Source organism: Loxodonta africana, chromosome 8, assembly GCF_030014295.1.
Source record: "Loxodonta africana isolate mLoxAfr1 chromosome 8, mLoxAfr1.hap2, whole genome shotgun sequence".
Classification (NCBI taxonomy): domain Eukaryota; kingdom Metazoa; phylum Chordata; class Mammalia; order Proboscidea; family Elephantidae; genus Loxodonta; species Loxodonta africana.
In genome coordinates this window covers 68207468-68234839 of record NC_087349.1, presented here as the reverse complement: position 1 = coordinate 68234839, position 27372 = coordinate 68207468, and the positions used below count along the sequence as shown (strand labels likewise).

The window sequence follows — 27372 nt, the reverse complement described above, 5'->3', positions numbered from 1 at the left end:
TGTCATAAAAAAAAGCTTTCCGATCAACAACAAAAAGTTGATTAAGCATCCTTTTCCAGGATTCCCAAGTTTCAGGGAGAAAAAGGTAATTATCAGAAAATATACTGTTGCTTGTACATAAAGTTGAAAACTAACCTGCAACACATAGTAGAAAGAGCACTAGTCTCCAGTACCAATACCCCTACCTAAACTGTGTGACCTTAAGCAAATCATTTAACCTTTCTGGGATTCAATTTACTTCCTCGAAACCTGAGACAATTAGACCAGATGATCCAGCGCTAATGTGTCATGACTACAAGTAGACTCAGACCCCAAATCTTCTGAGCTACTAAAAATTCTTAATAGCACTTAAATCAATATAAGTGATAGCTATAGAAAAAAGGTAGCCACCTAGGGGTGTGTGTGTGTGTGTGTATATATATATATCTGTATAGATATCTATATAGATCTATCTATCTATACACACACACATACATATGTATGTATACATACCTGGTAGAACAATGCTTAAGTGCTTGGCTGCTAACAGAAAGGTAGGCAGTTCAAACCCACCAGGAGCTCTGTGGGAGAAAGTCATAGCAGTCCTACTTCTGTAAAGATTATAGCCTTGGCAACCCTATGGGGCAGCTGTACTCTGTCCTATAGGGTGACTATGAGTTGTAATCGACTCAAGGGCATACACACACACACGCCTTGAGAAAATACTCCTAACTCAAAAGGATACTCCAAAGGCTACTAAAACAATTCCTATAATGGGAGATTTCCTAACTCCACACTGCTCCTGATTGTGAAAAGACACATAAACAATACAAACAAGAGTCAAATAAGAAAAACACCGACCGATACCATTCTTCTAACAAGTGGTAGCCTAAAAATTTCCAATTATTAAAAACTCAATGTATTTTCTTAGACTAATGAGTCCACTGTATAGATGAAATCTTATACCTTTGCAATAAACAGATGCAAATTTTTTAAATAATATTAGTAAAAAAGAATAACAGTAAATTGATCAAATATATTGAAATTATCTTGAATGTTAGAGCTTGAGAAAAGCAGACTTAGCTGGAAGAGCTGGACTTCTGTAAAAATTCTGAAAGGGACTTTGGATCAAGTTTCAAGATTGCTGGCCTAGACTCTCTGCAAGGGTATTTTCATTAAAAATATCTCTAGAGAGTCTGGACAGTTATGGTCGTCAAGATTTTTTTTTTTTTCCAATCCCATAAACAGGTAGGTGATAAGTGAGAATTTTCCAGAGGTTAGTGGTAAAATACAAGAGAAGGGGATCAAGAAAGATGTATATGTATGAGAGAAAGCAAATCACTGGAGGCAGAAATGACTAGTTACCAGAGATGAAAGTGTGTGCACCACCCATCTGCTAACTGACAGAAATGAAAGACAGGATGCGAGCAAGAAGAGACTCAGAGTTTCTTCCTGGCTACCAGGTGACCTCATCATTGGTCAGCTTGGTTTTGAAGTTGGCTGAACCAGGGAACAGAGAGGTCTTAAGATGGGTGGGAGGAAGACGCGGCATTGTGCAACTCTCCAGGACCAGGTGCTTATATGGTGGTTCTTGGTAACCTGAGTGCTAATTTTCAAAGGTCTGCTCTTTCACTGAAGTTTCCAGGCAGTTGATTTTTAGAACCTAGCACAGCTTTTCCTTTGCTTTGTCTTCTACTGTCCAAGTGGACTAAAAATGAGTATCTTTAATTTCTACTGTTCTGAAATGTATAAAACTACAATTAAGAGTCCAAGAGAGCTTCTGTTGTTCATTTGTTTTATTTCCTTTAAAAAAGACAAGCATGCTAATAACCTTCTGCAGCCACTGGATCTGCAGGTGAGTTGATAATGATGAGAATTCTCTGAAGAAACTAAATAATCAGGGTGGGGACAAGGTGGTTTAGATCATGAACCCTGATAAACACTCATATGTAGATTATACGAGCTATTACTGATTCTAGTTTCATTTTGAAGTGTAACCTTTAAGGTTCTAATAGTACCTCTCTTTCTACTGCTACAGCTACCAGTTCACACTTACAATCACTTATTCAGCCGTCACTGTTCTTAGCTCTTTACCTCTGTTATCTTATTTAACCCTTCCTCTATTAGGCAGGTAATATTTTTGCCTCCATTTAACAGATTGAGAATACTTAGGCATAGGCACTGAGACATGAACCACTATTCTATGCTGCTTCCTAAATCTGGGACAGCTTAAGGAAAGTTGACTTCATGCCTTTTAAAACGTTCTGCAATTTTTCCAAAAGCCAGACAATATTTGCTCCTTCAGAAAGGGTAGCAGAATACTTTTCTAATGATCATATTTTCTTTTTCTCTCAAAAAAAAAAACCAAACTAACAAAAGCACATGGAACATGAAGGATACCAGTTCTTTGGGAGAGAAAAAAAAGAAAATTGGGAGTTGTATTACGTGTCATTTTTATATCCAGCTGGATATACTGTTTTTCTATGCGGATCTTAGAAACCCTGAAATTACAGACTGTTTAGACTATTTTAATCCCTAAAAGCACTGTTGTGGTCCCTGAAAAAGATATTTTCGAAATAACTGTTTTAGCTTAGCTGAATATATTCCAGCTGAACTTAAAGTAACAATAAATAGACTGTCCTTTGCTCATGAAAATGACATTATAGACTCTTTCTGAGACAAGCCCTGTGTGGACAATTGTCCAGTAACAGGGACTGGCTGCCTTCAACTGCTCGTGTTCTCCAGCCCATAGCACTCGGTGAGCAATGGCAAGAAGGTGCCAGATGGCTGGGAGCTAGGCTGCAATCTGTTCTCAGGAAACAGAGATGATACCTTACCTTTGACAGGCTGAAACACATGACCTGGGCCCACTCAGCGTCATTCTTGAGCTAATTATGCTAAGTAAGAAGTTATACCACAGGCTAGAGAAAAGAATGAAAACATTTCCAGAACTCAATATAGTTGCCAACTTCTGGGTGGTGCCTTCAGTGTGGAAAAAAAGGAGAAGTGCATCATTACTATTTACACCCAAAGTAGCACAAATAAAAGGGGTGCTGCTCTCATGCTCCAAGAGTGCAATGGATTTTTAGAAGACCCACGAGTGTATTTTACTTCTCATTTAAGTGCTTTGAAGTAAAACCTAAAAAAAATTTGTTAAAGTAATATAGTTAAAACAGAAATTTCACAGTAATTGCTTGAAAAGACATAAACATTTAGGTACAAGAAAAGTTAAGAAAGAAGTTATGAAAAAATATCTGGAATCATTAACTAAAAAAGTAAAGCAAATCACAAATTGAAAAACAATTCTAAAATTCTGAGTGGACAATCACTGAGGAGAAAACACCAAAAATTCTTTTCACTTATGGAAAAATTTACCCAACTGACTCTTTTCACAAAAATTACTTTGCTTTTGAAAAGTTATCTGGACAATCCACGTAAAACATATGCTATTTTGTACAATGAGCTTTGCCACTGTCTCCTTGTATGGTTTAAATGAGTTTAGCAGGGCAAGAGAATTAACACAAGTTAAATGTGCAGTTATTGCTTTTGCTAACAGGATGAACAAGGAAACACGGGACAGCTCCAGAAAAATCACTATATATTAAACAATGGATGAAAAGAGAGAAGTGGGATGAAAACCAAGGAAAAAGCAACAGAACAGAAAACTGGACATTGATTGGAAAATGCAGAACACAGAAAGGAATGGAAAAAATTCACAGTGAACTTTCTACTAGTAAGGGTACAGTAGAGAGACTAAGTCTGGAGGCCTGTTTTTCCCTTGTTTATCTGTAGATTACGTAATTAATTCTCCTGGCAAGAGTGAGGTCAGCTAAATTCATGATGTCTCAAATCCCGATTCTTATTTCTCGCCTACTTTTCAACCCATCCCAGTCTAGCTTCCACCACCACTAATGCTCATCTAGGTGCCCAGGTGGTGCAGTGGTTAAGAGCTTGGCTGCTAACCAAAAGATGGGCAGTTAGAATCTACTAGCTGCTCCTTGGAAGCCCTACAGGGCAGGTCTATTCTGTCCTGTCCTGTTGGGTTGCTATGAGTCAGAATCGACTGGACAGCAATGGGTTAGGTTGCAAATAACTACTATATTGCCAAATCTAATGGATATTTCTGACTTTAATTTACTTTCCCTCTCAACAGTACTTGATATACCCTCCTTCTTCCTTAATCTTCTCTCTTGGTTTTTGAGACACCTACATTCCTGCATTTCCCTATATCTCACTGGTTTTTCCCTCCATATTCTTATCAAACTCCTTTTTTCTACTAAACTTCTATTTTATAATTCCATGCCTCATCCTATGTTCCCTTCTGTTTTCTCTCTACACATTCTCTCTAGGTAACCTAGGTAACTCATTCCCTTGGATTTAAAACGAACCTTTATGTTGATGAATCCCAAATGTACCTTCTGAGCCTGGACTGCTCCTCTAAGCTGCACACTCACATACCAATGGCCTCTGTAACAAGTCCAAAAATCCACGGCACCAACATCTACCTAGTAGATCGAATCAGAAACCCAGAAGTCATGTTTTTTTTTTTGCTCACCGATCATATCTATTTTATCACCAGATACGACTGTATCTACTTCAAAATATATGCCCAATATGCCCACTTCTCCATCTCAGCTGCCATCACCCCAATCCTGGCTACCATGTTCTTTCAACTGGATTTCTTCGACAGCCTCCTAACTGGTATTCCCACTTCCAGTCTTGTCTTCTCAGATCTAGTCTCATATAGTCATAAAAACAATCTTATTATAGTATAAACTGTATCGGGTCCCTCTCCTGCTCAAAACCCTTGTGTGGCCTCTTGTTAATATCTGGAATAAACACAAACTCCTTACCCTGGCTCCTGCCATCTCTCTAGCATGATTTCTTGACTTTCCATCCCATCCTCTCCTTCACCCCACCCCACAATCCCTATCACTATGTTCCCAGCCACAGTGGATTCTTACAGTACTTGAGCATATTAAGTATCTTGCTTCCCTCCTCCTCCCCTTAGCCAGGGCCTTTTTTTTTTTTTCAAACTATGATTTATTTCAATACAGAAGATTACAGAGAATACTACATCAAATACTCATGGGTGAACTAATCAAATGTACCAAATGTTAACATTTTGCCATCAATTCTCTGGGCCCCTTTCCTCCCCTCCCTTTCCTTTTTAAGAAATGCAGTGTTAAAGTAAAAATTCTACCCATATCCCATCTAGTCCCTCCTACCTCCCAGTTCAGAGGTAACCACTCCCCTGAATCTGGTGTGTATATCTCCTGAAAATATTTTACTACAAATGCATGTACTCATATAAATGTGATATTATTTTCTTTTCTAATATTAATTGGCAACCTACATTTTTCATTCAATAGTACACTGACAAGATTTATCCCACAGTGAATCATATGTATTCATTTCATCCACTGTAACAACTGTAGCGCTGTAGCGTATTCTACCGTACGACTATACAAAATTTACCCATTTCTGTATTCATGGGCATTTAGTAGATCATTTCCAATATTTTACTATTATAATCTATGCTGCAATAAATATCCTAATCTCATGCCTCCATGTGTATTTCTAGGGCAATAACCTTCAGACTGGGGAACCATATTATTTTTAAAGGCAGTACCCAAGGGATATATAAGCAAAGACAACTTTAAGGGAATTTATTTCCAGAGCCTCAACTTCCATAAATGTATCTGTCAAAGAACATGATGGCCTTCTCTTTCCCTACTTCCTTTTCATAATTACCCTCCTTCCACATAACCATAAAAAGGCATAACTCCTCTCCCATGTTGAATCTTATTCTCGTATAAAACCTCTCAGGTCCTAAAATATTGAGGTGTATGAAGTCTCCTTTGATCAAGGCACTGATCTGAGTTATCAGTTATGTATTTTGCTTTTTTTTTTTGAGGAGGAGAGGGTGAAAAGTTCACTTTTGCTTCCAACAGGTCAAAGCTACATCTTCAAGTAAAAACAACACATACTCATCGTAAGCTAGTGTTTTATGCTTTCTCAATCACTTAATCAGACCTATTAAAGAAACATTTTCATGGTCTTGCCAAAATATTTTTGAATCTCATAAATCCACCTTCATTTTTTACTGTGCTGCATCTCACTTGCCAAGCCAACCACTCCTCTCTTCTGTTTATTCATTCTTGTTTTTGTTGTTACTGCTGAGACACCCCCGACTCACGGTGACCCCAAGCACAATGGAACAAAATTTTGCCCCGTCCTGAACCAGCTCCATAACCAGTTGTGAACCACAGGGTTTTCACTGGATGATTTTCAGAAGTAGATCACCAGGCCTTTCTTCCTAGCTCATCTTAGTCTGCAAGCTCCACTAAAACCTGCTCAGTATCACAGCAACACCCAAGCCTCCACTAAGGGACAGGTAGCAGCTGTGCACGAGGTGTACCAGTCAGGGGTCAAATCAGAGCGTGGGAGGCGAGTACTTTACCACTGAACCACCACGGGCCTCTATTTGTTCTTACCCATCTGTAACATTTAGATGAACTTAAACAGAACATTGTACATTCTACTATATATGATGCACTTAAAAGTCATTAATACACCTTCTGTAAGCTGTCCTCCACCCCTTACTTTTAATGGCCCAATATCTTCTCTTCATTTTACTGTTAACTTAATTCTAGTAATAATCATCCTTAGACACATCACATGAACTATTTGAAGGAAAAAAAAAAGTCAAGCTCTTCCATCTCACTGAGATGCACTTCAAAAAATTTACTTTTCATGATTAATAATTATCAAAATGTATATTTATATTGTCTTTAATCAATTATATACTACTAATAATTATAAAGCAGCCCTGGTGGCACAGTGGTTAAGTGCTTGACTGCTAAGTAAAACATTGGCGGTTCGAACGCACCAGCTGCTCCCACCAGAGAAAGATGTGGCAGTCTGCTTCTGTAAAGACTTACAGCCTTGAAAACCCAATGGGACAGTTCTACTCTGTCCTATTGGGTGTCTATGAGTTGGCACTGACTTGACAACAATGGGGTAGAATAATTATAATGATAATTGAGAAGAAACTTTCTAACATTTGGCCTTATGGTTATGATAATAGTTTAAAAGATTAATTTATACCAATACTTCTTTGTTGCTGAGGAATACGATAGGGTGATCAATAACTAAGACTTTCAAGATAAAGGATAAAATCCTTTGAGGGAAATAAGTGGACAGAAATCTGAGTTCAAGTAGAAAAAGGTATGATATAAATATTTGATAGTCTGTTCATGTTTTTTTTTTTAATGGATGATGGCATGCATCAAATTGCTATGGGATTTAAATTCCATTGGATATTTTTGAAAGAATGATGTAATAGTTTTATTTTAAAATGTCGATATTTACAATATGCAGGAAATTCCATCTTTTGCAACTATTAAAGCTACAAGGGAAAATTTTTATGACATCTTAAAGATGTGGGAGGGGATACATAGTTAAGACTTCTAAGAATAACTGTTCAAATGCATGTACTCACAATTGTATTTCCACATTTGCTAGATTTTGCCAAATTGCTCTCTATAGTAGTTGTATAGATTTAACCTGAGTATGAGGGTTTTCCTTTCCTCACAACATCACTGAAAGTTGGTGTTTTCAGGCTTTTTAATTTCCACCCGTGTGAATGGGAAATGGTATATTCTCATTTGCCTTTGCTTCCTAAGTCTATCTAAAACTCTTGCCTCACTCTTAGCATATCGTCCTAACTCCTTAAGTCTCAGCTTAAACCACTGTCTCAGAAAGGCCTTCTCATCTATCCCATTTTAAATAACCTCCTACCCCCTGTTCTCTATCTCACTCCATAGGTTATTTCCTTCACTATACTGGAAACCCTGGTTATGTAGTGGTTAACTGCTACAGCTGCTAACCAAGAAGTTGGCAGTTCAAATCCACCAGATGCTCCTTCGAAACTCTATGGGGCAGTTCTACTCTGTCCTATAGGGTCACTATGAGTCAGAATCGACTCGACAGCAGTAGGTTTGTTTTTTTTTAATACTTACCATAGTCAGATGTCATTTCATCTGTTGGTCTCTTTTTATTTTTAAATCTTTGGTCTGTGTCTCTTACTAAAATGTAAGCACCATGAAGCAGAGACCCTTCCCAGTCCACTGTATGTATAATATGTAGCAGAGTACCTGGCACACTGCAGACACTCAACAAACACTTGTTGACTGAATGAATGTTGCAGGGTTGAGGAATGGAGTAATATCCTTATCTACTCTTCCTTCAGAAGACTTCCCATAATCCACTGCAGACCACAGCACCCAGCTCATAGTCTTCCTTTTGGCCATACTCCTTTATTTTGGGTAAATTTCTATGTGTACACTCCCCACAAATACTTTTGCAGTATACTATCAGACTGTAGGGAAGACAATATAAATATACCGGTTAAGGGCTCCCCAACTGTGTGACCTAAATTTCTCAAACTGGCTACTTAATTCTCACGTGCCTCAGTTTTCTCATCTGTAAAATCAGAATGAGAAAACCTACTCCATAAGGTGTTTTGAGGATTGAATAATGCTGGTGGAAAAAAAAGAAAAAAAAAAAAAAAAAAAAACCCTGAAACCCACTGCCATCGAGTCAATTCCGACTCATGGTGACCTCATAGGGTTTCCAAGGCTGTGAATCTCTAAGGAAGCAGGTTGCCACATCTTTCTCCCTTGGAGCCACTGGTGGTCTCAAACCACTGACCTTCCAATTAGCAGCTGATCACTTTAACCACTGCTCACCAGGCTCCTTAGAATGCTAGTAAGCCTTCTTAATTCAGCTTCTAAAACGCAGTAAGAGCTCAAAAATGTTATTTATTATTTCTTTGCCCACTATAATGAACTTTAAAAATATCAGCCCAGTCTACCACATTTAATATTATCCCAAATTTCAGCATAAAGGAAATAGTTTATCTTAAGAACTCCAAGTAATATAAAATCTAATCATAACTCAAATAACACATATATTGATATCACCGAAAGAATTTGGCATATATAGCTTTTCAAAGAATAAGAGAAGTTATTTTATTATTATTCTTGCAAACAGAGAAAGCAGTTTGAAATAAAGCTGGCAGTAAAACATGACAGAATTGCCAAAGTACATATAAATTAAAAAAAAACAAAAAACTTTTTCTCTAGAAATACTGATAATTAACCTAATAATAATTCTAAAAGTAGTCTTCATTTTCTAGCTGTCTTTTCCTTAAGTTTGATGACTGAGTAATAAGAAAGCCAATCACACTTTTTGGAATGATTTCCTGGCTTCCAAACTCAGGAGGCATGGTTCAGGATAGCATTCCAGCTAGTATTTCATCAATCTTTTTCTTCCTTTAACAATGCTCAGAAAGATCATTTTCTTCTAATAAGCATTTCAGTAACAATAAGCTTTACTCAGTACACCCTCTGTTGTCATTTTTGAGAGCACCGGAAGTATCACTCGACTCTACACTCCTTGATGGAACTACTACATTTGGCACGGAGTATAATTTTAACCAAACTGTGAACATTTCAGATACCAGACCAAACTGTTGGTATAGGAACTGGAAACTTCCTGCAGTGAAACCACACATTTGTAGAACTTCAACCCAATTACCAAATGTTTCTGCAATGCAGTAAAAATTGCTAAAATGTAGTCCGTTTTTTAAAACTTTAATCGTATGTCATTTTATTTTGAGATGACAAACTTAAGCATAGATTGATCATAATGTGTAACTTGATACATTAATAGCATAATATATTCTGTTAAAATCAGTTAAAGTTATTGGGGAAAATTAACACAGAGACTAGTCAAGTTCAAGGAGACTTCAATTTGGTCAATTAATTAATTCAATGCCATTGGTTCTAAAGAGCTTCCAGTGGTATCTGAAACATCCAAGAGTTCCTTTATTTAGTAATAAGTGTAAAAATTCCTCACTGGCCTAATTCATATTAGCCCAAGTACATCACAAGATGACTGTTGTCTGATTCCACTTATATGAAATATCTAGTATAGGCAAATGTATGGAGACCAAGGTTTATTAGTGGTGGGAGGAAGAAGGAAAACAGGAGTCACTGCTTAGGGGTCACTGAGTTTCTGTAAAAGCTGACAGAAAAATTTGGAAATGAATTGTGGTAATAGGTTGCAAAACATGATGAAAGTAATTAATGTCACTGAATTGTACATGTAAAAAACATTGAAATGGCAAATGCTTTGTTATATATATTTTTACCACAATAAAATGTCAACTGAAAATATTTTAAGAATTTTCTAACTACATGCAAAGAGATCAAATGGTTTTCTGCAATTAGATCAAATGGGTATAAACAATGGGGTTAATTTTTGGCAATCAAAAAATCTGCATCTTATTATAAAATGTAGAAGGCAGTATAATGCGAAGGAAGAAACGCATTAGAAATCAGATTGCATTTATTTATTAAAAAAACATTTGAGTCCCTTCAATGTGCCTGGCACAATGCTTAGTGCCAGAGAGAGTGGAAAATAAATAGTCATGGTGCTGCTTTGTTGAAGATTATGGTCTAGTGGGGAAAAAGGGCAAAAAAAAAAAAAAAGGAAACTGACTGTGGATCGTGTTACAAGGAAGGAGCAGCATACAATGAGGTGAAATGGGATGGGTGATGGGGATAATGAGGAGAAAAACAAGTCATTTTGACTTTATGTTCAGAGAAGGCCTTACTGGGGATGTAAGGTTTCAACTCAGATCTGGAAGAAAGGAGGAGACACTGTCGGAAAGAATGGAACCTGTGTTCCTGACACTAACTGTGTGACCCGGGTAAGTCACTCACTTGGCTCCCTGAGCATGTGGCCAATGACACAGTGATGACAACACTGTCATTCTTATCTCAGAGATGTTGTGAGATCCAGTGACAGCAGAGATGTAAAAAATGCTGTATAAACTGTGAGGCATCAGCTGGACTGACAACGCTTTTGGTTTGCTTGGAACTAAGGGTTCCCAGGATGCAAGACTTTTGGTGCTAAAACTGGGATAGTCCCTAGAAACCAGAATGGCTGGTCATCCCAAGCTGCATCACATTAAAGCAATTATTATGATCAAATATATTTAAAAAACAAAATGAAAAATCTTTTAAATAAACTTATGTGACTCAATTTCCATACGTAAATGTTACCATATTTGAAACCTGAGAACAGTTATTATTAAAAATTATTTTTTAATTATCTAACTCTTAATGTATATCAAGTTCTAAAATCCAGCTCAGTGTCATAAAAATAGTATTTGGTATAACCCTCAAAGTAAAATTAAAATTTCACCGTGATTTCAAAAAGCAAATTGAAATACACTCTCAGGTGAGCTTTGTAACATGTCTTATTTGCTTACATTTTATTTCATAAATGTGATATTTTGTGAATGTTATATTTGTAATACAGTATTTCCAGCTATGAGTGTTGTATGGATGTTGTATATCTCCAAGATAATAATTAGGAATATTTATATACCTATAAAAAATGAGATATATTTAATACTAAATTTAACCAAGAACTTTTACTTCAATGATGGAAGATTTCTGGGAATTTAAAGAGAAGGCTAAAAATATTTTAAAGACAGGACAATTGCTAGATCTTTTCCCTTTTCTTTGAATGCTAATGAAATAGGTACTATGAGATGTCACGGAATATCATGTAATACGTATATGCTTTACACTTAATCTGTACAAAAACCCTAGAGATAAGTCATCCCCAATTTTTACATAAGAAAAGTAAGCCACAGAGACATTAAACGACTGGTCAAAGTCAGTTTGTCACATGAAAAGAACACTGCTCCATGAACAGAACATTGCTGTACTGCTCTTAAGAACTGAACTCTGGATTACTTTTCTATGCATGAGCAATTCTTTAGCTCCAATATATGCTGTTCTCACAATACTAACACAAAGAGCGTTAAAGCTTAGCAAGAGAATGTGACTAGTTTCTAGTAATGTACCAAGGAAATATATACCCTAGAGATCTCACTCCTCCTAGTATCATTTCCTAGTTACATGATAGCATGACTGTTACAACTAGAACATACTCAATAAAGATTTGTAGCTTATGACATATCTGTCTTACAAGAGTACAATGAGATTGAAAACTTTAGTTCTGTAGTCATTGGATCTGTTTCAAAAATATTTCCACTGCCATAAGGGTTCTATGTACAAGAGGGAAAAGAGGGAAAAACATCTTTGAAGAAAAGCTAATAACTGAAACTTCAAATTTATAAAACAAGCTAAAAGGAATGTTTACTTGCATTATCCAGAGACTCTCTGCTTTAACTAAAGGATTCAGGGAAGAATTCTGAAGGACAGACATTTCCTTGTATAATAAAAAATGTCAGAGTCACAAAAAGCTGGTATCATTGAGAAGGGCTCTGGTCTTAGGACTTCAGGAGAATTAGTCTCAAGATTTATTACTACACTAACATACTGTGTGACCTAAAGCAAGTCACTTAATCTCTCCCAACTCTATTTGGTTTCCTTATCTCTAAAATGAATGGGTTGGACTGGAGGATATTTAACCCTATATAGCAGACCTATTAGATAAAAATCAATGAGAGCCACGTATGTAATTTTAAATTTTCCAGTAGCCACAGTAAAAAAAAAAAGAAAATAGCTGAAATTAATTTTAATATATTTTACTTAACCCAATGTATCTAAAAGGTCAGTTCAAAAGTAATCAATACAAAAAAATAATTACTGAGATATTTTACATTCTTCTTTTTCATAGTAAGTCTTCAAAATTCAGTGTGTATTTTACACTTACGGCACATTTGAATTTACACTAGCCACGTTTCAAGTGCTCCACAGCCACATGGGTCTAGTAGCTACCATGCTGGACAGCATGGATCTAGAAGTCTGTTCTCCAACAACTGATATGAAATGTTTCAGGAACACTCTGTTACTGAAGTTGAGGCACACCATCAGGAGTTAGGCTTAATAAACCAGTTGTCCCCAGTGTGGTTTTAACAGCAACACTGTGAAGGACCTCAACTATGTAAGTCTGAAATTCCACCTTTGATGGACATTCCTTTGTATTAAATGCTAGTCACCAGTATTTTCAAATATAAATCATAGAAAGACAAGAAATTGACAAATTAACTTCTTACTGAAACTGAAAATCTTTTTTAAAGCATATTGGCTATAAATAGTAAACTAAAGGGCTCCTACTAGAGAAAGTTTCTGGGTGATACAAATGGTTTGTGCTTGGCTACTGGCCTAAATGTTTAGCAGTTCAAACCCACCCAGTGGTGCCGCAGAATAAAGACCTGATGATCTGCTTCTGTAAAGATACAGCCAAGAAAACCCTGTGAACCAGTTTTACTCTGAAACACATGGGGTCATCATGAGTCAGGATTAATGACAATAGACTTAGTTTTTTTTCGGGGGGTTGGTTAATAATTGGTGTGAATGCATTTGAGTTTATCACATTTGTTGATCACTAGCATCTTATTTGGGGGTGGGATCAGAATCCTGTGGAAGGTAGATACCAAAGGAAAAAAAATTACCTGTTTCATGATTTACCCTTACATTACTATAATGTAACTTTGAACTACAATGTTCAAGGGAAAAGAAAAAAAAAAGGAAAGACAGTAACATGTTAGATCAAGTCACTTGAAAAGAAGGTCTGTCATTTTGACCTGAAGGTCAACTAATGACAGTTTGACAGAGTGATGGAGAAGGCACTAACACCACCAGTTGCTGTTCTAAAATGCACCTAGGCTCCCCCAAAAGGAAGTATAAACAAAAGAAATCAAAACTTATCAGCTAGAGTGCTAGAGTGATAATTTAACCTTCACAGCAATTAGTAAATGAATAGTTGGAGGTTTCAAGTGTAAAATGAGGAAAAAGACACAGCTGAAGGTATTTCAAAAACAACCTGTTCATAAAACATAAACTTTTGCTTAATTTATTGTTTCTGCTTACCTACAGTATACCCAATGAAGAAACTGAACAGAAATTCCACTCTTTAATGTACCATTATCCAGCTTTGTCATCATTATTTTTTATTTTATAAAGGTCCATGGAGAAAAGTGTATGCCTTCCGGTATCAGATAGTAGGTTTTAAAATTAGCTCTTTTTTTCATTTATAATACAACCTGACAAGAACTATTATGGAGGACAGAATTGGGAATAAAACATAGGAGTTCATGTCTCTTTATAGCAAACTAAAGTCTGGTTGGATAGAGAGAGCTGCATTTCATTCCTCTTCAAACTAGAATACAACTATTCTGGAATGTTCCACATGAGAACATTTCCCAACTCTGTATTTGACATTGTCTTTTCTAAGCTGCTTACCTACCAGCTTCATAGTGATCTAGTGAACCTATATAAAAATGTGCTTTTGTATGTAAGTACACTAAATTAAGATTTTTTATGTTAACAGTTTGTACCTAGTTGAATCTCTTGCATTCCTTTACTGTGGCTACATCTTGAGGAATCACTAAAGTACCTATAATTATACATTAGCTTTAAATATAACTGTTTACTTTGATTAAAACCTTTTTGGAGGGGATGTCGGGGAGGGGCAAGAGTGTAAAAGATGCACACAAAATAATTTGGGAATGTAAAACAAAATATTAGAATGTTATATGTTTGTCTCCTCTCCCCACCCCCAAACCCACTGCTAAAGAGTAAAGTTGAAGAACAACTAAAAGGCTTTTAGGCTCCCATTAGTCAGAAAATACTCATCAGCCGTCTTAGCCTTTAGGCTCTGGCAAGAGAAAATAAAGTCTGTTACGTGCCTGTTTGGCTCCCAAGGACAAGGAGATGCATCCAACTCTGGACCAGGTAGCTTCTGATGCCTGCAGACTTGTTACATTTCTAACAAGTTCCTGGCTGAGAATTTGCATTGCCACCTCAGATATACTGAATCAGAATCTACATTTTAAGAAGATTCCCAGATCATTCTTATGTATAACTTCCTGGGAACTTGTTGGAAATGCAAATTCTCAGCAGGGAGCTTCTTGGGAATACAAAATCTCAGCAGAGGTATGAACTGGAACAAATCAATTAGAAGCCCTGCTGCAGACTGCTACATCAGGCTATGATGGGATGGGCCTCCTCCCTGCTTTAGAACTACCCTGGAAGGTCAATTATGAATACTGCCAACTTCTAGTTTTTTGCCCAATTGTTAGGAACCATCCTTGATGATCATCTAAAATGAATTGTTCTTAATCTTTTGTGAAGACCATTTGAAAATCTGATAAAAGGTCTGGACTCTTTTCCCAGAATGCTGCTGCTACTGTTGCCACTGTCAGTAATAATAACAGCAAAAATAATGTCAGCTACCATTTATTGAGTGCACATGCTACATGCAATGCATCATGCTAACTGCCTTTCAAGGAGTCATTGATCCTCTGGCCCACCCCTCCTTCCTCTCGTGCTTTCCCAGCTCACTGTACTTTTCTCCACCACTTCTCCTATTAGCATTCTTGGCAATGCCAATATTCATGTAGACTTGCAGTTCTTAACCCTGACTGCACATTATAATCACATGGGGAGGTCTTAAAAAATAGCAGTTCCCCAGGCCCCATACACAGAGATTCTGATTTAATCAGTCTGGGGTGGGGCCTGGGCATCGATATTCTCTGAAAGCTCCCAGGTTACTCTGATGTGCACCCAGGGTTAAAACCACAAGTACACATAATCCACCCAACGTTCCATCCTCACAGTTGTATGTCCTCTTCACTTACCAAAAATCCTTTTCCTTCAACCCACAACAGCCATGTACTTTCATGGTCATCTCAGACCCTGACATTAATTATAACTGTACTAACTCCCATAACTTGATTTCATGATCACAAACGCAGACTATCACCTCCTAACAATCTACCTCATACACTCTAGAAGCTGCACTCCAGCAATTCTGTGATACCACAGATTCACTTTTGTGTTGCCCAAGACATCTCATGTCTTCACTCTCTTATTTATATCCAGCTTGAACTCTGTTTCATCACTGTAATTACTTCATCGCACACATCCCTTCAATTCCATTGCCTTGTTTGTTCCTACCTTGTTTCACCTAGCAAAGCCTCATCCCCAGTTAAAACCAATCTTCTGCCAAATCCAAACCTGCATGCACTTGAGCAGCTGAATGTGGGCCGGAGGAAAGTACAGCTCATGCTGATTAGTTTCATTTTACATTTATGGCCACAAATCTCTAGAGATCTTCCTTATCTTCCCACCATCAAATCTACCAGCCTACTTGCAACAGTACCATATACTTTTTCCTTTCCACCCCACCCCCATTAAATTCCATGAGCCATCCCTGCTCCCATCTAAGGCCAAGCCATTCATTTGTACACTGCATCTCTTCTCAAGAACACTGTTCTTGAAACTACCTCTTCTTTTTTTCTCTTATTATGATTTTCCCCCTGTCCACTAGATCATTCTTGTTATATTTTCCTGGAAAATTAAACATTTTATCACTTTGTAGTAGTTAAGCTTTTATGCCTCTAATAACCTAGACTGAAATTATACAAAGTAAAAACTGACAGAAATACAAAGATGAAAGGAAAAATCTATCATCAGAGTTGGAGATTTGAATACACTTCCTTTAGTAACTATCAAATACTCTAGAGTTCAGTAAACTTGTACTGTAAACGGCCAGACTGTAAATACTTTAGGCTTTGTGGGCCATATAGTCTCTGTTGTATATTCTTCTTTGCACCATTCTTAGCTCACTGGGCTGTACAACAACAGGATGTGGGCCAGAATTGGCCCATATGCTATAATTTGCTGACCCCGAAGTAGACAATAAAAATCAGAAAGGATGTAGATGATTTAAGCAACAGAACTAACATGCTCGAAACAGATTACAGACATACAGAATAGACATTTTCTTCAAGGAAGCACGGAACATTTATGAAAACAGGTCATAAAGTAAATAATAGTAAACTTTAAAAGATTTTTATTTTACAAACCACTTTGATAAATCTATATTTGTTGATGGTAAGCATTAAAAGGAGTTAAATACAGAGGTAAGTATAATTGTTGTAGATATAAAACCAGATTAAAAACAATTTAATATAATTAATTGAGATTATAAATAATAAAGACTATAAATAAGGAATGTGAATAATTAAATTTCACATGTTACAAAGAGGAATGCAAAAGATAATTCTTGGAATTGATACTTAGAACTTTAGACTACACAATGTTTTTAGTAAGCATAAAACTAACCATTTATCCAAGTAAAAACAGAATAAGCAAAACAAAACAAAAAATACCCATTGCCATTGAGTCATTTCTGAGTCACAGGGACCCTATAGGACAGAGTAGAACTACCCTATAGGGTTTCCAAGGCTGTAATCCTTACAGAAGCAGGCTGCCACATCTTTTTCTCCCAGAGTGGCTGGTGGGTTCAAACTGCCGACCTTTTGGTTAGCAGCCAAGCACTTGTGGCAGTCTGCTTGATATCCTTCGTTCCATGTCCTCTTCTGAATCCAGCCTGAATTTCTAGCAGCTCTCTGTTGATATACTGCTGCAACTATTTTTGAATTATCCTCAGATAATTTTACTTTCATGTGATATTAATGATATTGTTCAATAATTGCTGCAAACATCTTTATTTGGAATGAGCACAAATAATGGATCTCTTCCAGCCGGCTGGCCAGGAGGCTGTCTTCCAAATTTCTTGGCATAGACAAATGAGCGTTTTCAGTGTTGCATCCATTTGTTGAAATATTTCAGTTGGTATTCCACCAATTCCTGGAGCCTTGTTTTTCTCCAAAGGCTTCAGTGCAGCTTGGACTTCTTCCTTCAATAGCTTGATCATATGCTACCACCTCCTGAAATGGCTGAACGTCAACCAATTCTTTTTGGTACCGGGGCTCTGTGTATTCCTTCCATCTTCTTTTGATGCATCCTGCATCATTTAATATTTTGCCCATAGAATCCTTCACTACTGCAACTCGTGGTTTGAATTTTTTTCTTCAGTTCTTTCCTCTTGAGAAATGCTGAACATGTTCTTCCCTTTTGGTTTTGTGTCTTCAGATCTTTGCACATTTCATTATAATACTTTGTCTTCTCGAGACGCCCTTTGAAGTACTCTGTTCAGCTTTTTACCTCATCATTTCTTCCATGTGCTTTAGCTACTCTATGTTCAAGAACAAGTTTCAAAGTCTCTTCTGATGTCCACTTTGGTCTTTTCTTTCTCTCCTGTCTTTTAATGACCTTTTGCTTTCTTCATGTATGATGTCCTTGATGTCATTCCACAACTCGTCTGGTCTTTGGTCTTTAGTGTTCAACACATCAAATCTGTTCTAGAGATGGTCTCTAAATTTAGGTGGTATATACTCAAGGTTAGTTCTCTCCCCGCTTGCCCCGACAGCCCCACTTCAGTTTAAAGGTACTTCTCTCTTTCTTCACTGTCATCTTGACCCACCTCCTTCCTGTCCTTCAGTTCTATGTCAGAATAGTTGCCAATATCAAGAAATACTAACTCTGCAGTATGCCTCATGTGTACAGTAACTCTTTTTTACTCCCAATGTTAACGTCAGGAGACAACGCTGGTTCTGAAATCCACAATACCTCAGAACGCATCTCCTCTCCTCTAGTCCGGTCCACTGTGGTTCATCTGACACGCTGTGGTCTGCTTTTATGACATCATTCTGATCACGTCACTCTCTCCACACATCATACAATGCCTTCTTGTTAACAGCTAAATTAGTATAAAATTTTCCACCTAACTTTCAGTGCCCTCCTCAACGTTGCTCCAAGCTGCCTTTCCAGTCTTATCTCCTACCACTTCCTTTACAAGGTAACTTATACTCTAGCAGGGGCTCATTATCCAATAGGCAAAGTAACCACAGTACTTACCAGATCATCAGTAGTGAACAATTTCTTTGATGTGGTGAAACTCATGTGAAATTGTTCACTACAGATTAGTAAGTAAGCACAAATAAACCCACGCTAACCTTGCTAACTGGGTCATCCACCCCTGTGAGGGGTTGTAAATTTGAAAAGAGGCTTTGATTCTGTAGGAAGGTGCTGCAGGGTTGGGAGAGAGACAGATGCCAGCTATACCTCGAAGCAGAATCTTTGATGTGGTGAAAAAATGTGCAATTGCTCCCTACAGATGATCTGGTAAGCAAGGTAAGCACTGTGCTTATCTTGCATATTGGATAATCCACCCTGCACTCTAGCAAAACCAATTACTCTTCTCAGCACCTTCTTATGTTTTAGCATATCAAATGCCTTTGTTCACACAAAAACATTTCTTCTCATCTATCAAACCTTCCAGTCTTGTTTAAATTGACCCACCCTTCAGGTCTTATCTCAAATATAACTTCTAAGAAGTTTCTCCTGATGGCCTAATCAGCATGCTCACTACTCCCAGATGGGATTCCAACTGAATCCCTCTAGCACTTTGTGCAGTACTACTGCAATGTGCCGACATGGCTGCCTTTCTGAACTTCAATACTTTATTCTAAGCTCATAGATGGTAACGACTGTGCTTTGCTTAACTCTGAACCCCCCATGGTGGTCGCATAGCACCTTACACAAAGTAGAGCTCAATGATTATCAGTAACGAGATCTGTTAAAAAGAGTAATTGTCTTCAAAAAGAAGGCTGTCTCTAAACTTACCATAAAAAGCCATGAACTTTCCCCTTTCACTAAATAATAGGATATCAGTGGAGAGAGATGTATATAACAACATCCTCCTGTACTTTCAATATTTTTCCTACCCTTTGTATAAATAGAACGTACATTATAGTGACTTAAAGGCTCCTCTAAAAACAGCGTCAACGAGCCATATCTGGGAAGAGAGAATCAGTGCAAATATGTTCCTTACTCACTACTGTACTTAGTAAGTAAGGGGAATATGAGATGAGATGTCTGAATTAGAGACAGAAAGGAAACAGAGTTTTCACAAGAAAAAAAATTTACAAAAGAAAATGCTATTTCACAAAATGCAGTCTGTGGAAAACCTTTCAGCTGAATGTCAAGATTAAGAAAAATCAATAAAATCTTTGAAACCCGAACCATGAGAAAGCCTTTTTAGGCTTGATGGCAAAATACAAAACTATGGATTCAAGAAAGTAAAATCTTTTCTCAAGTAACCGTGAAAGCCATTCTTCAATATTCAGGAGCCTTCGAAGCCCTGAAATATGCTTAGCACAAATTGCTTATTACAAAGATAGGGACAGTCAAGATTCAAAGGGCCAACGTTTTCAAAAGGACTTTTACCAAGGCTATAATTAGTTGTTCTGGCAAAAACTGCATATATGTCTAATTGCACACACAATTGGCTAATTGTATCTTCAAAATAAAGGGTAAAGGGTTAATTGTATCCACATCTGGCCACAAAGAAAGAGGTTGTTCTTTGAAAATATGACACTACACTTAGAAGAAAATTTGCATTAAACACAACCGTCCCTATTACTACTAATAATTATAATAATACCACATGCTTACAAATTAATACCTTTCATCGTGGTCCTGAAAACACTTTACAAACATTAATTAATCTCACAATACTCCTATGAGGTATGAAAGGCTATTATCCCAACGGTGTCAATGAGGAAACAGAGCAAACTTAGGTAATTGTCAAAAAGCTACAAAGAGAATCCAAGCTCCCAGGCCCTGGCACTGAACACTGGCCCCATCCCCTGGGAGGTTCAATGGGAGGCTTGGCTCACATAATCAGTGAAAATAAACCTGAAAGCAATGTATCAAAAATGGAGCTAACAAGCAGAACATTTTTGTTCTTTGCTTTGGTTTTATTATCGAATATTCTGAATCACCAAAAAATACGGAGGATCATATGACACAGCCCTAATGAATAGTATTCTCAAAAAAATGTAAGAAGAATCATTTTTTTTGCAAGCAATGGATGCTTATAATGTTCTCTTGGACTTCATCTGGCTGCAGAAGTTATGAGGTAAGGACATGTCCCACATAAATCACAAGGTGAAGGACTCAAAAAAAATAAATAAATGTTACCTTAATTCTAACTGGTGTGGATTTAAATCAAATTACTAGTCAGGGGCATCGAATCTGTAACACTAGCCAAGAATATCTAATTTAATAAAAATAAATTTCCCTATAAATTCATACATATATTATTAATACTTCTTGTAACCTTAATATCTTCTTTAATAATCAGAAAGACATGAAGGCTCATTTTTAACCACAAACTATACACTTTAAGAACTGATTTATATTTTATAATTAAAAAAAACTACTTTTGTAATCACATAAAAAATGTTTCGATGATTAACTTATTAATCAAAACGAGCTAAACTCTCCGTGCAGATACTTATGAAAACGTGGAGATTAAAACATCATGCAGTTCAATTCAGTTCAGTTCACCTAGGTGGTAAAAACTCTGTACTGGAAGATACAATGATGAGCAAGACAAAGTTCCTGTTTTCATGGAATTTATGGTCTATGTACTTACTCATATTCATTCAAACCCTACTATATCTCTTCTTACAAAAGTTTTGAGGCAATATAAGATAGAAGAAAGAATAAAGAAAACATTGAAATAAATTCAGGGACAAGAAAAACAGAATCAAAACATGCTGAAGATAATGATCACTATGACTGTGGTATTTATGCTTCGAAGTTGGCTCTAAGTTACCAGGCACTCAGGGCAAAAAAGACAGGCATGCATGTTCAAAAAAAAGAAAGGAATAAAATGAAAAGACACTAGAGCATATAACTGAATTTTTAAAAAATGCTCAATAGGAGTAAAAATCAATATAATAAAGAAGTGCCTAAAATGAAGAACTGGCTTCCATTTTGGGAAACCTGGTAAAGCTCCAGAGAAAACAGGCACATTATGGGCTGGGCTTGAAGGGCAGGGCTGACCTGATAAGGGCTACTGCAGAAAGGGCATTCCAGATTCAATACGCAGCAGGAGCAAAGGCAAGGAGCTGTGCAAGTATGGGGCATGCCTAAGAAGCGGCAAGTAGATATTAGCACAGAGTGCGAGGTGGAATTCAGTCCTCGAGGGCCTAGCAAGAACAAAAGGCCCACTTGCAAATGTCACGCAAAGGCAATGGGACGCTTCATAGTTAACTGTAGATATGGGGCGGGGGGGGGGGGTCAGTACTACAACTTTTTCACTTTGTTTTTTAATGTAGAAAATTCTGGCACCTACATAAAGAATAGATTAGGAAGGCAAAAGTCAGTAGGAGAAAGATCAGTCAGGAGTCTATAGTAAATCAGGTGAGAGATGATAAGAGCCTGCCCTCTGGTACTGGCAGAGGAGAGGTAAATGAAGAGGACAAATAAAAGATACTCTGTAAAGGCAGAACTGACAGGACTTAGTGAATAATTAAATCTGAGGAAAAGGAGGAGTCACACATGACTCAAAGCTGCCTTGCCTCTAAATCCTATGTGACCAAAGAGATCCAGAAGGTTGATACTAAAGGTTGTATCTGATGCTTAGCTAGGACTGGTGTTAATAAAATTAACACATACTTTTGCAGCATAAATATTTTTAATCAATGAGAAGAATACAAATTTATTTTTTTAAATGCTTATGCATTTAAAATATCAGAATATGAGATGTATCTTTCTTTAAAATAAAAATTCAATGTGCTATTTCAACCAGACCCAAGATATAAGCTCTAAAGCACCTTGGTTATATTTCTAGCTCAGGTTTCAGCACTTTCCTTTTTATGTTCATTTATATTTATAAAAAATAAAATGAGCTTTATTTATTTATTTATTTTCAGAAACTTAATTTATTTGCAAGGACGGACCATGTACTCACTAGGTATCTTAGTATCCCTCCCTTGTTGCCAGGGATAACACGAAATTATGATCAAAGTAGATGCTTAAAAATTATTTGTGTGATGAATTAATTCGAAATTGAAATCAAGAGGTGGGGGCAACACGACACTATAGACAGAAGCACCATGCTGTCCCTCCACAGCAAAGACCCCAAAAACTAAGTAAAATGAGACAAACGTCAATCCTGGAACCCTAAGTGTCAAATGAAGAGATAAAGAACTCAACCAAGCACCAAACAGAATAAGAAACTGACAGAGGCCAGAGAATGAGGAGAGATATAGAGTGCAGGTCCCCTAACAGCCAACATGGCACGGACTCCTCAGCCACAGAGATTAATGGACAGGGAGTACAGAGAGACAGCTTCAAGGAGCTCCCGGCAGGAGAGTGTGTATCAACTAGTGATACACACTTTCCCACTCCCCACCCTTCTTCCCCCTGCTCAGCCTCCATTGCTTTCCAGCACGCCGAGGTCACTTGGCTGGGGAGGTGCTGGCTCCTTCAGTGCCATTTGTTTGTTACTGTGTTGCTTTTTTCCATTTCTTTCGGCTTCTTCTCTCTCTCACACCTCCTTCCCTTCCTTTCTCTCAAACACCTGGCTCTGTGTGCCATCTCTGCTTCTTCTTGACAGGCTATAAAGTGCCACTTGGCTGGGGAACCAATTCCCCTGTCTGCGCCACCACGCTAGTGGGATCCCTGGGGATGATTTTTTCTTCTTTTTCCTTTTTTTCTTCATTTCTCAGTTTCTCGTATCTCTCTATCTTCCTTCTTTTCCTGTCTCCCAAATACCTGGCACTGTGTGCCATCTCTGCCCCTTCTAGATGGGCTGTGTAGTGCCTGGCAACTTGAGAGTCACTTCCCCGGTCCATGCCACCAAACCAGCTGGGCTCCCTTAGGGATTTTTTTTTTCTTTATCTTTTCTTTTCTTGATTTCTTGTCTCCTTCTCCTTCCTTCCTCACCCTTCTCCTGAACACCTGGCACTGTGTACCATCTCTGCTCTTTCTTGACAGGCCATGCAGTGCCACTCAGCTGGGGACCCACTTCCAGTGGGCTTCCTTGGGAAATTTTTTTTTCTTTATTTGCTTCCTTTATCTCAGTTTCTTGTCTTTCTTTACCTTCCTCTTCCTTACCCTTCTCCTGAACAGCAGGTGCCATAAGCCATCTCTGCACGTTCTTGACAGGACATGCAGTGCTGCTCAGCTGGGGACCTGCTCTCGGTGGGCTCCCACGGGGCATTTTTCTTTTGTCTTTTTCTTCTTTTTTTCCCTCGGTTTCTTGTCTCTCTCTACCTCCCTTCCTTACCCTTCTCCTGAACACCTGGTGTTGTGTGCCATCTCTGCTCTCCTGGACGGGCTATGCAGTGCTGCTTGGCTGGGGACCCATTTCTGGTGTACTCCCTTGGGGCATTTTTTTTCTTTCTTCTTTGTACTATTCATTTCTCGCTTTCTTGTCTCTTTCTCCCTTCCCTTCTCCCAACCTGGCATCTTTTTTTTTTTTTTTTTCCTCAATTTCCTGTCTGTCTCTACATTCCTTCCACTCCTTTCTCCCGATCACCTAGCTGTGTGTGCCTTTCTCTCTCCTTTTTTAAAAAAATCTAATTTCTTATTTCTCTTTCCCTTCCTCCCTTTCCATTTTCCCACCCATCTAGCTGCATGTGCAGCTAGCTGTCTCTTCTTGACGGGCTGTGCCTCACTGTCTGGCTAGAAAGCCACCAGCAAATGGCTTCCTCGGAGTACCACTTCAACAGCAGGCTCCTTCAGCACTTTTTTTTTTATTGGTTCCTGTTTCTCTCTCCTCTTTTTCTTCTTTCCCACACCCACTTAGCTCCACACATCACAACATCCCCCCTCCTCCTGCCTATCTGCACTGTGCACTGAACATTGTAACCCTGAGCAGCACAGGCATGATCTATTGGAACCTGCCCTGCACTGACCCCAGGCCCTGCCCTGTTGGCCCCAGGACGTGCCACAAACAACCCATCCCAGCCCCTCCCCTTCTGCTGGACCTGCCCTGCTGCACCATGGCTGAGCAACTGGCTCTGCCCATTGGACCAGGTGGTGAGAAGTATGATGCCCACAGACAAGCGAACAACAAAGAACACACAGCCCATCTGCTCAGACATAACCAAATAAAACAAAAAGACGAAACAAACAAATCTACAGTCAATAAACAAAATAACTACTGAATGTCCCAAAGACAGCATATGATATCAAAACAAAAAAAAAAGAACAGGATGGTTCCAATAGGCATCCAAAATAAAAAACCAGATGACCTTCCAGTAGAAGAAAAGGCACCAGAACTACCTGATAGGGAATTCAAATCTCTAATACGCAGAGCTATCCAAGAGTTGAAGGAAAAAGCTGACAAAAGTGAGGTAAAAATAGACAAAATCATGGAAAAGCAGGCAAAATCATGGAAAAGACAGACGAAACAATGGAAGAATTCAGAAAAATAACACGGGTACAAAATGTCAAAATAAATTCACAACTAGTTATCACACAAAAATGGCAATTAGAAATCCAAAAGATAAAAAAGATTTCAGAAATGGACAGTGTCATAGAAAGTCTGAGAAGCACGTGTGAAACAATAGAAGACAGGGATCAGCAAAATTGAAGACAAATACTTGGATTCCACCTTGTTTGAGGAAAAATCAGAAAAAAGAATGAAGAAACCCTGAGAATTATGTGGAATACAATCAATAGCAAAAATATGTGAGTGATAGGAGTTTCAGAGCCGGGAGAGAAAACAGAAAACACAGAGAGGCTCATTGAAGAATCACTGACAGAAAGCTCCCTAATATCATGAAAGATGAAAAGCTAACCATCCAAGAAGCTCAATGAACACCATACAGGATAGATCCCAAAAGAAAATCACCAAAGGTATATCATAATCACACTCACTAAATCCAAAGACAAAGAAAGAATCCTGAGAGCAGCTCCAGAAAATAAAAAAATCACATACAGAGGGGAAACAATAAGACTAAAGACTAAGCTCTGATTACTCAGCAGAAACCATGCAGGCAAGAAGGCAATGGGATAACATATGTAAAACCTTGAAAGAAAAAAAATTGCCAACCAATAATAATATACCCTGCAAAACTCTCACTCAAAACATGTTGGTGAAATTAGGACGTTTCCAGATAAACAGAAATTAAGGGAATATGTAAAAACCAAACCAAGCTTATAAGAATTACTAAGCAGAGTCCTTCTGTTTGAGAATAAACAACATCAGACAACAGCCTGCATCTAGGACGGAAGACCACATAAGCCAGATACCAAGCTAAGTAACGAACTCTCAAGGATTAATCAAAACTAAAAAATTTACAACAGGGAACCAGAAAGATTAATCTATAAATGACAACTACGTCAGAACAATAAAAGAGGGAATAAATGGTGTAGGCATATAACTTTCAAATGGAGGGGGAGGCAAGGTGATACCAAGTAATAAAAGACTGGTTCAAACTTAGGAAGATAAGGGTAAATTTCAAGGTAACCACAAAGAAAGTTAACAAACCCATTCACCAAAATAAAGATGAAAAACATAAAGTCGCAGTAAACAAAAAATCTGCAAAAACAAAAGAAATGAAGAAATAATCCACAAACAAAAGGAATTCAGCACAGGAGAGTAAAAGGAACAAAAACGTCTGCACCGCAAAAAAAAGTACTACAATATGACAGCGATAAACTCACACCTACCAATAATTACACTGAACGTAAATGGCCTAAATGCACACATAAAGAGACAGAGAGTGACAGAATGGATTAAAAAACAGGATCCATCAATATGCAATCTACAAGAGAAATACCTTAGAAACAAGGACGTACATTTATTAAAAATCAAAGGACGGAAAAAATATATCAAGGAAATAGCTACCAAAAAAGAGCTGGAGTGGCAATGCTAATCTCAGATAAAATAGACTTTAAAACAAAACCCACCATAAAAGACATAGAAGGGCATTATATAATGATTAAACGGACAATCCGTCATGAACACATAATCATAATAAATATCTACGTACCCAATGACAGGGCCCTAAAATACACAAAACAAACTCTAACTGCACTGAAAAATGAACTGACACTTCCACGATAACAGTAAGAGACTTTAACACACCACTTTCAGTAAAGGACAAAACATCTAGCAAGAAACTCAACAAAGATATAGAAGATCTAAAAGCCACAATCATCCAATTTGACCTTATAAACATATATAAAACACTCCACCCAACAGCTGCAAAGCACGCATTCTTTTCCAATGCACATGGAACGTTCTCCAGAATAGACCACATCTTAGGCCAAAAAGCAACAGTCAACAAAATCCAAGACATTGAGATAATACAAAGTATCTTCTCTGATCACAACACCATCAAAGTAGAAATTAACAGCAGGAAGGACAAGGAAAAAAAATCAATTACATGGAAACTGAATAACACCCTGCTTAAAAATCACTGGGTAATAGAAAAAATCAAAGGTAGAATTAAAAAATTCCTAGAATCAAACGAGAATGAAAATACATCATATCCAAAACCTTTGGGACACAGGAAAGGTAGTGCTCAGAGGTCAATTTATAGCAATAGATGCACACATGAAAAAAGGGCCAAAATCAAAACATTAGCTACACAACTCGAACAAATAGAAAGAGAACAGCAAA

The 27372-nt window shown here is 37.7% G+C and overlaps 1 protein-coding gene across 5 annotated transcripts in view; it reads right to left on the bottom strand.

The window, feature by feature from the left end:
• The window catches only part of UMAD1 (UBAP1-MVB12-associated (UMA) domain containing 1), a 244243-nt gene that overhangs the window by 45547 nt on the left and 171324 nt on the right, over positions 1–27372 (bottom strand). Inside the window, exon 4 of one of the 5 annotated variants that reach the window (XM_064290009.1) lies at positions 1196–4484. The exons of the other annotated variants lie outside the window; for them this stretch is intronic. Within the exon in view, the coding sequence (XP_064146079.1) occupies positions 4284–4484 (201 nt within the window). The 3' untranslated portion in view covers positions 1196–4283. Of the gene's footprint in view, positions 1–1195; positions 4485–27372 lie in introns of those variants that run through there. 5 annotated transcript variants of the gene reach the window in all.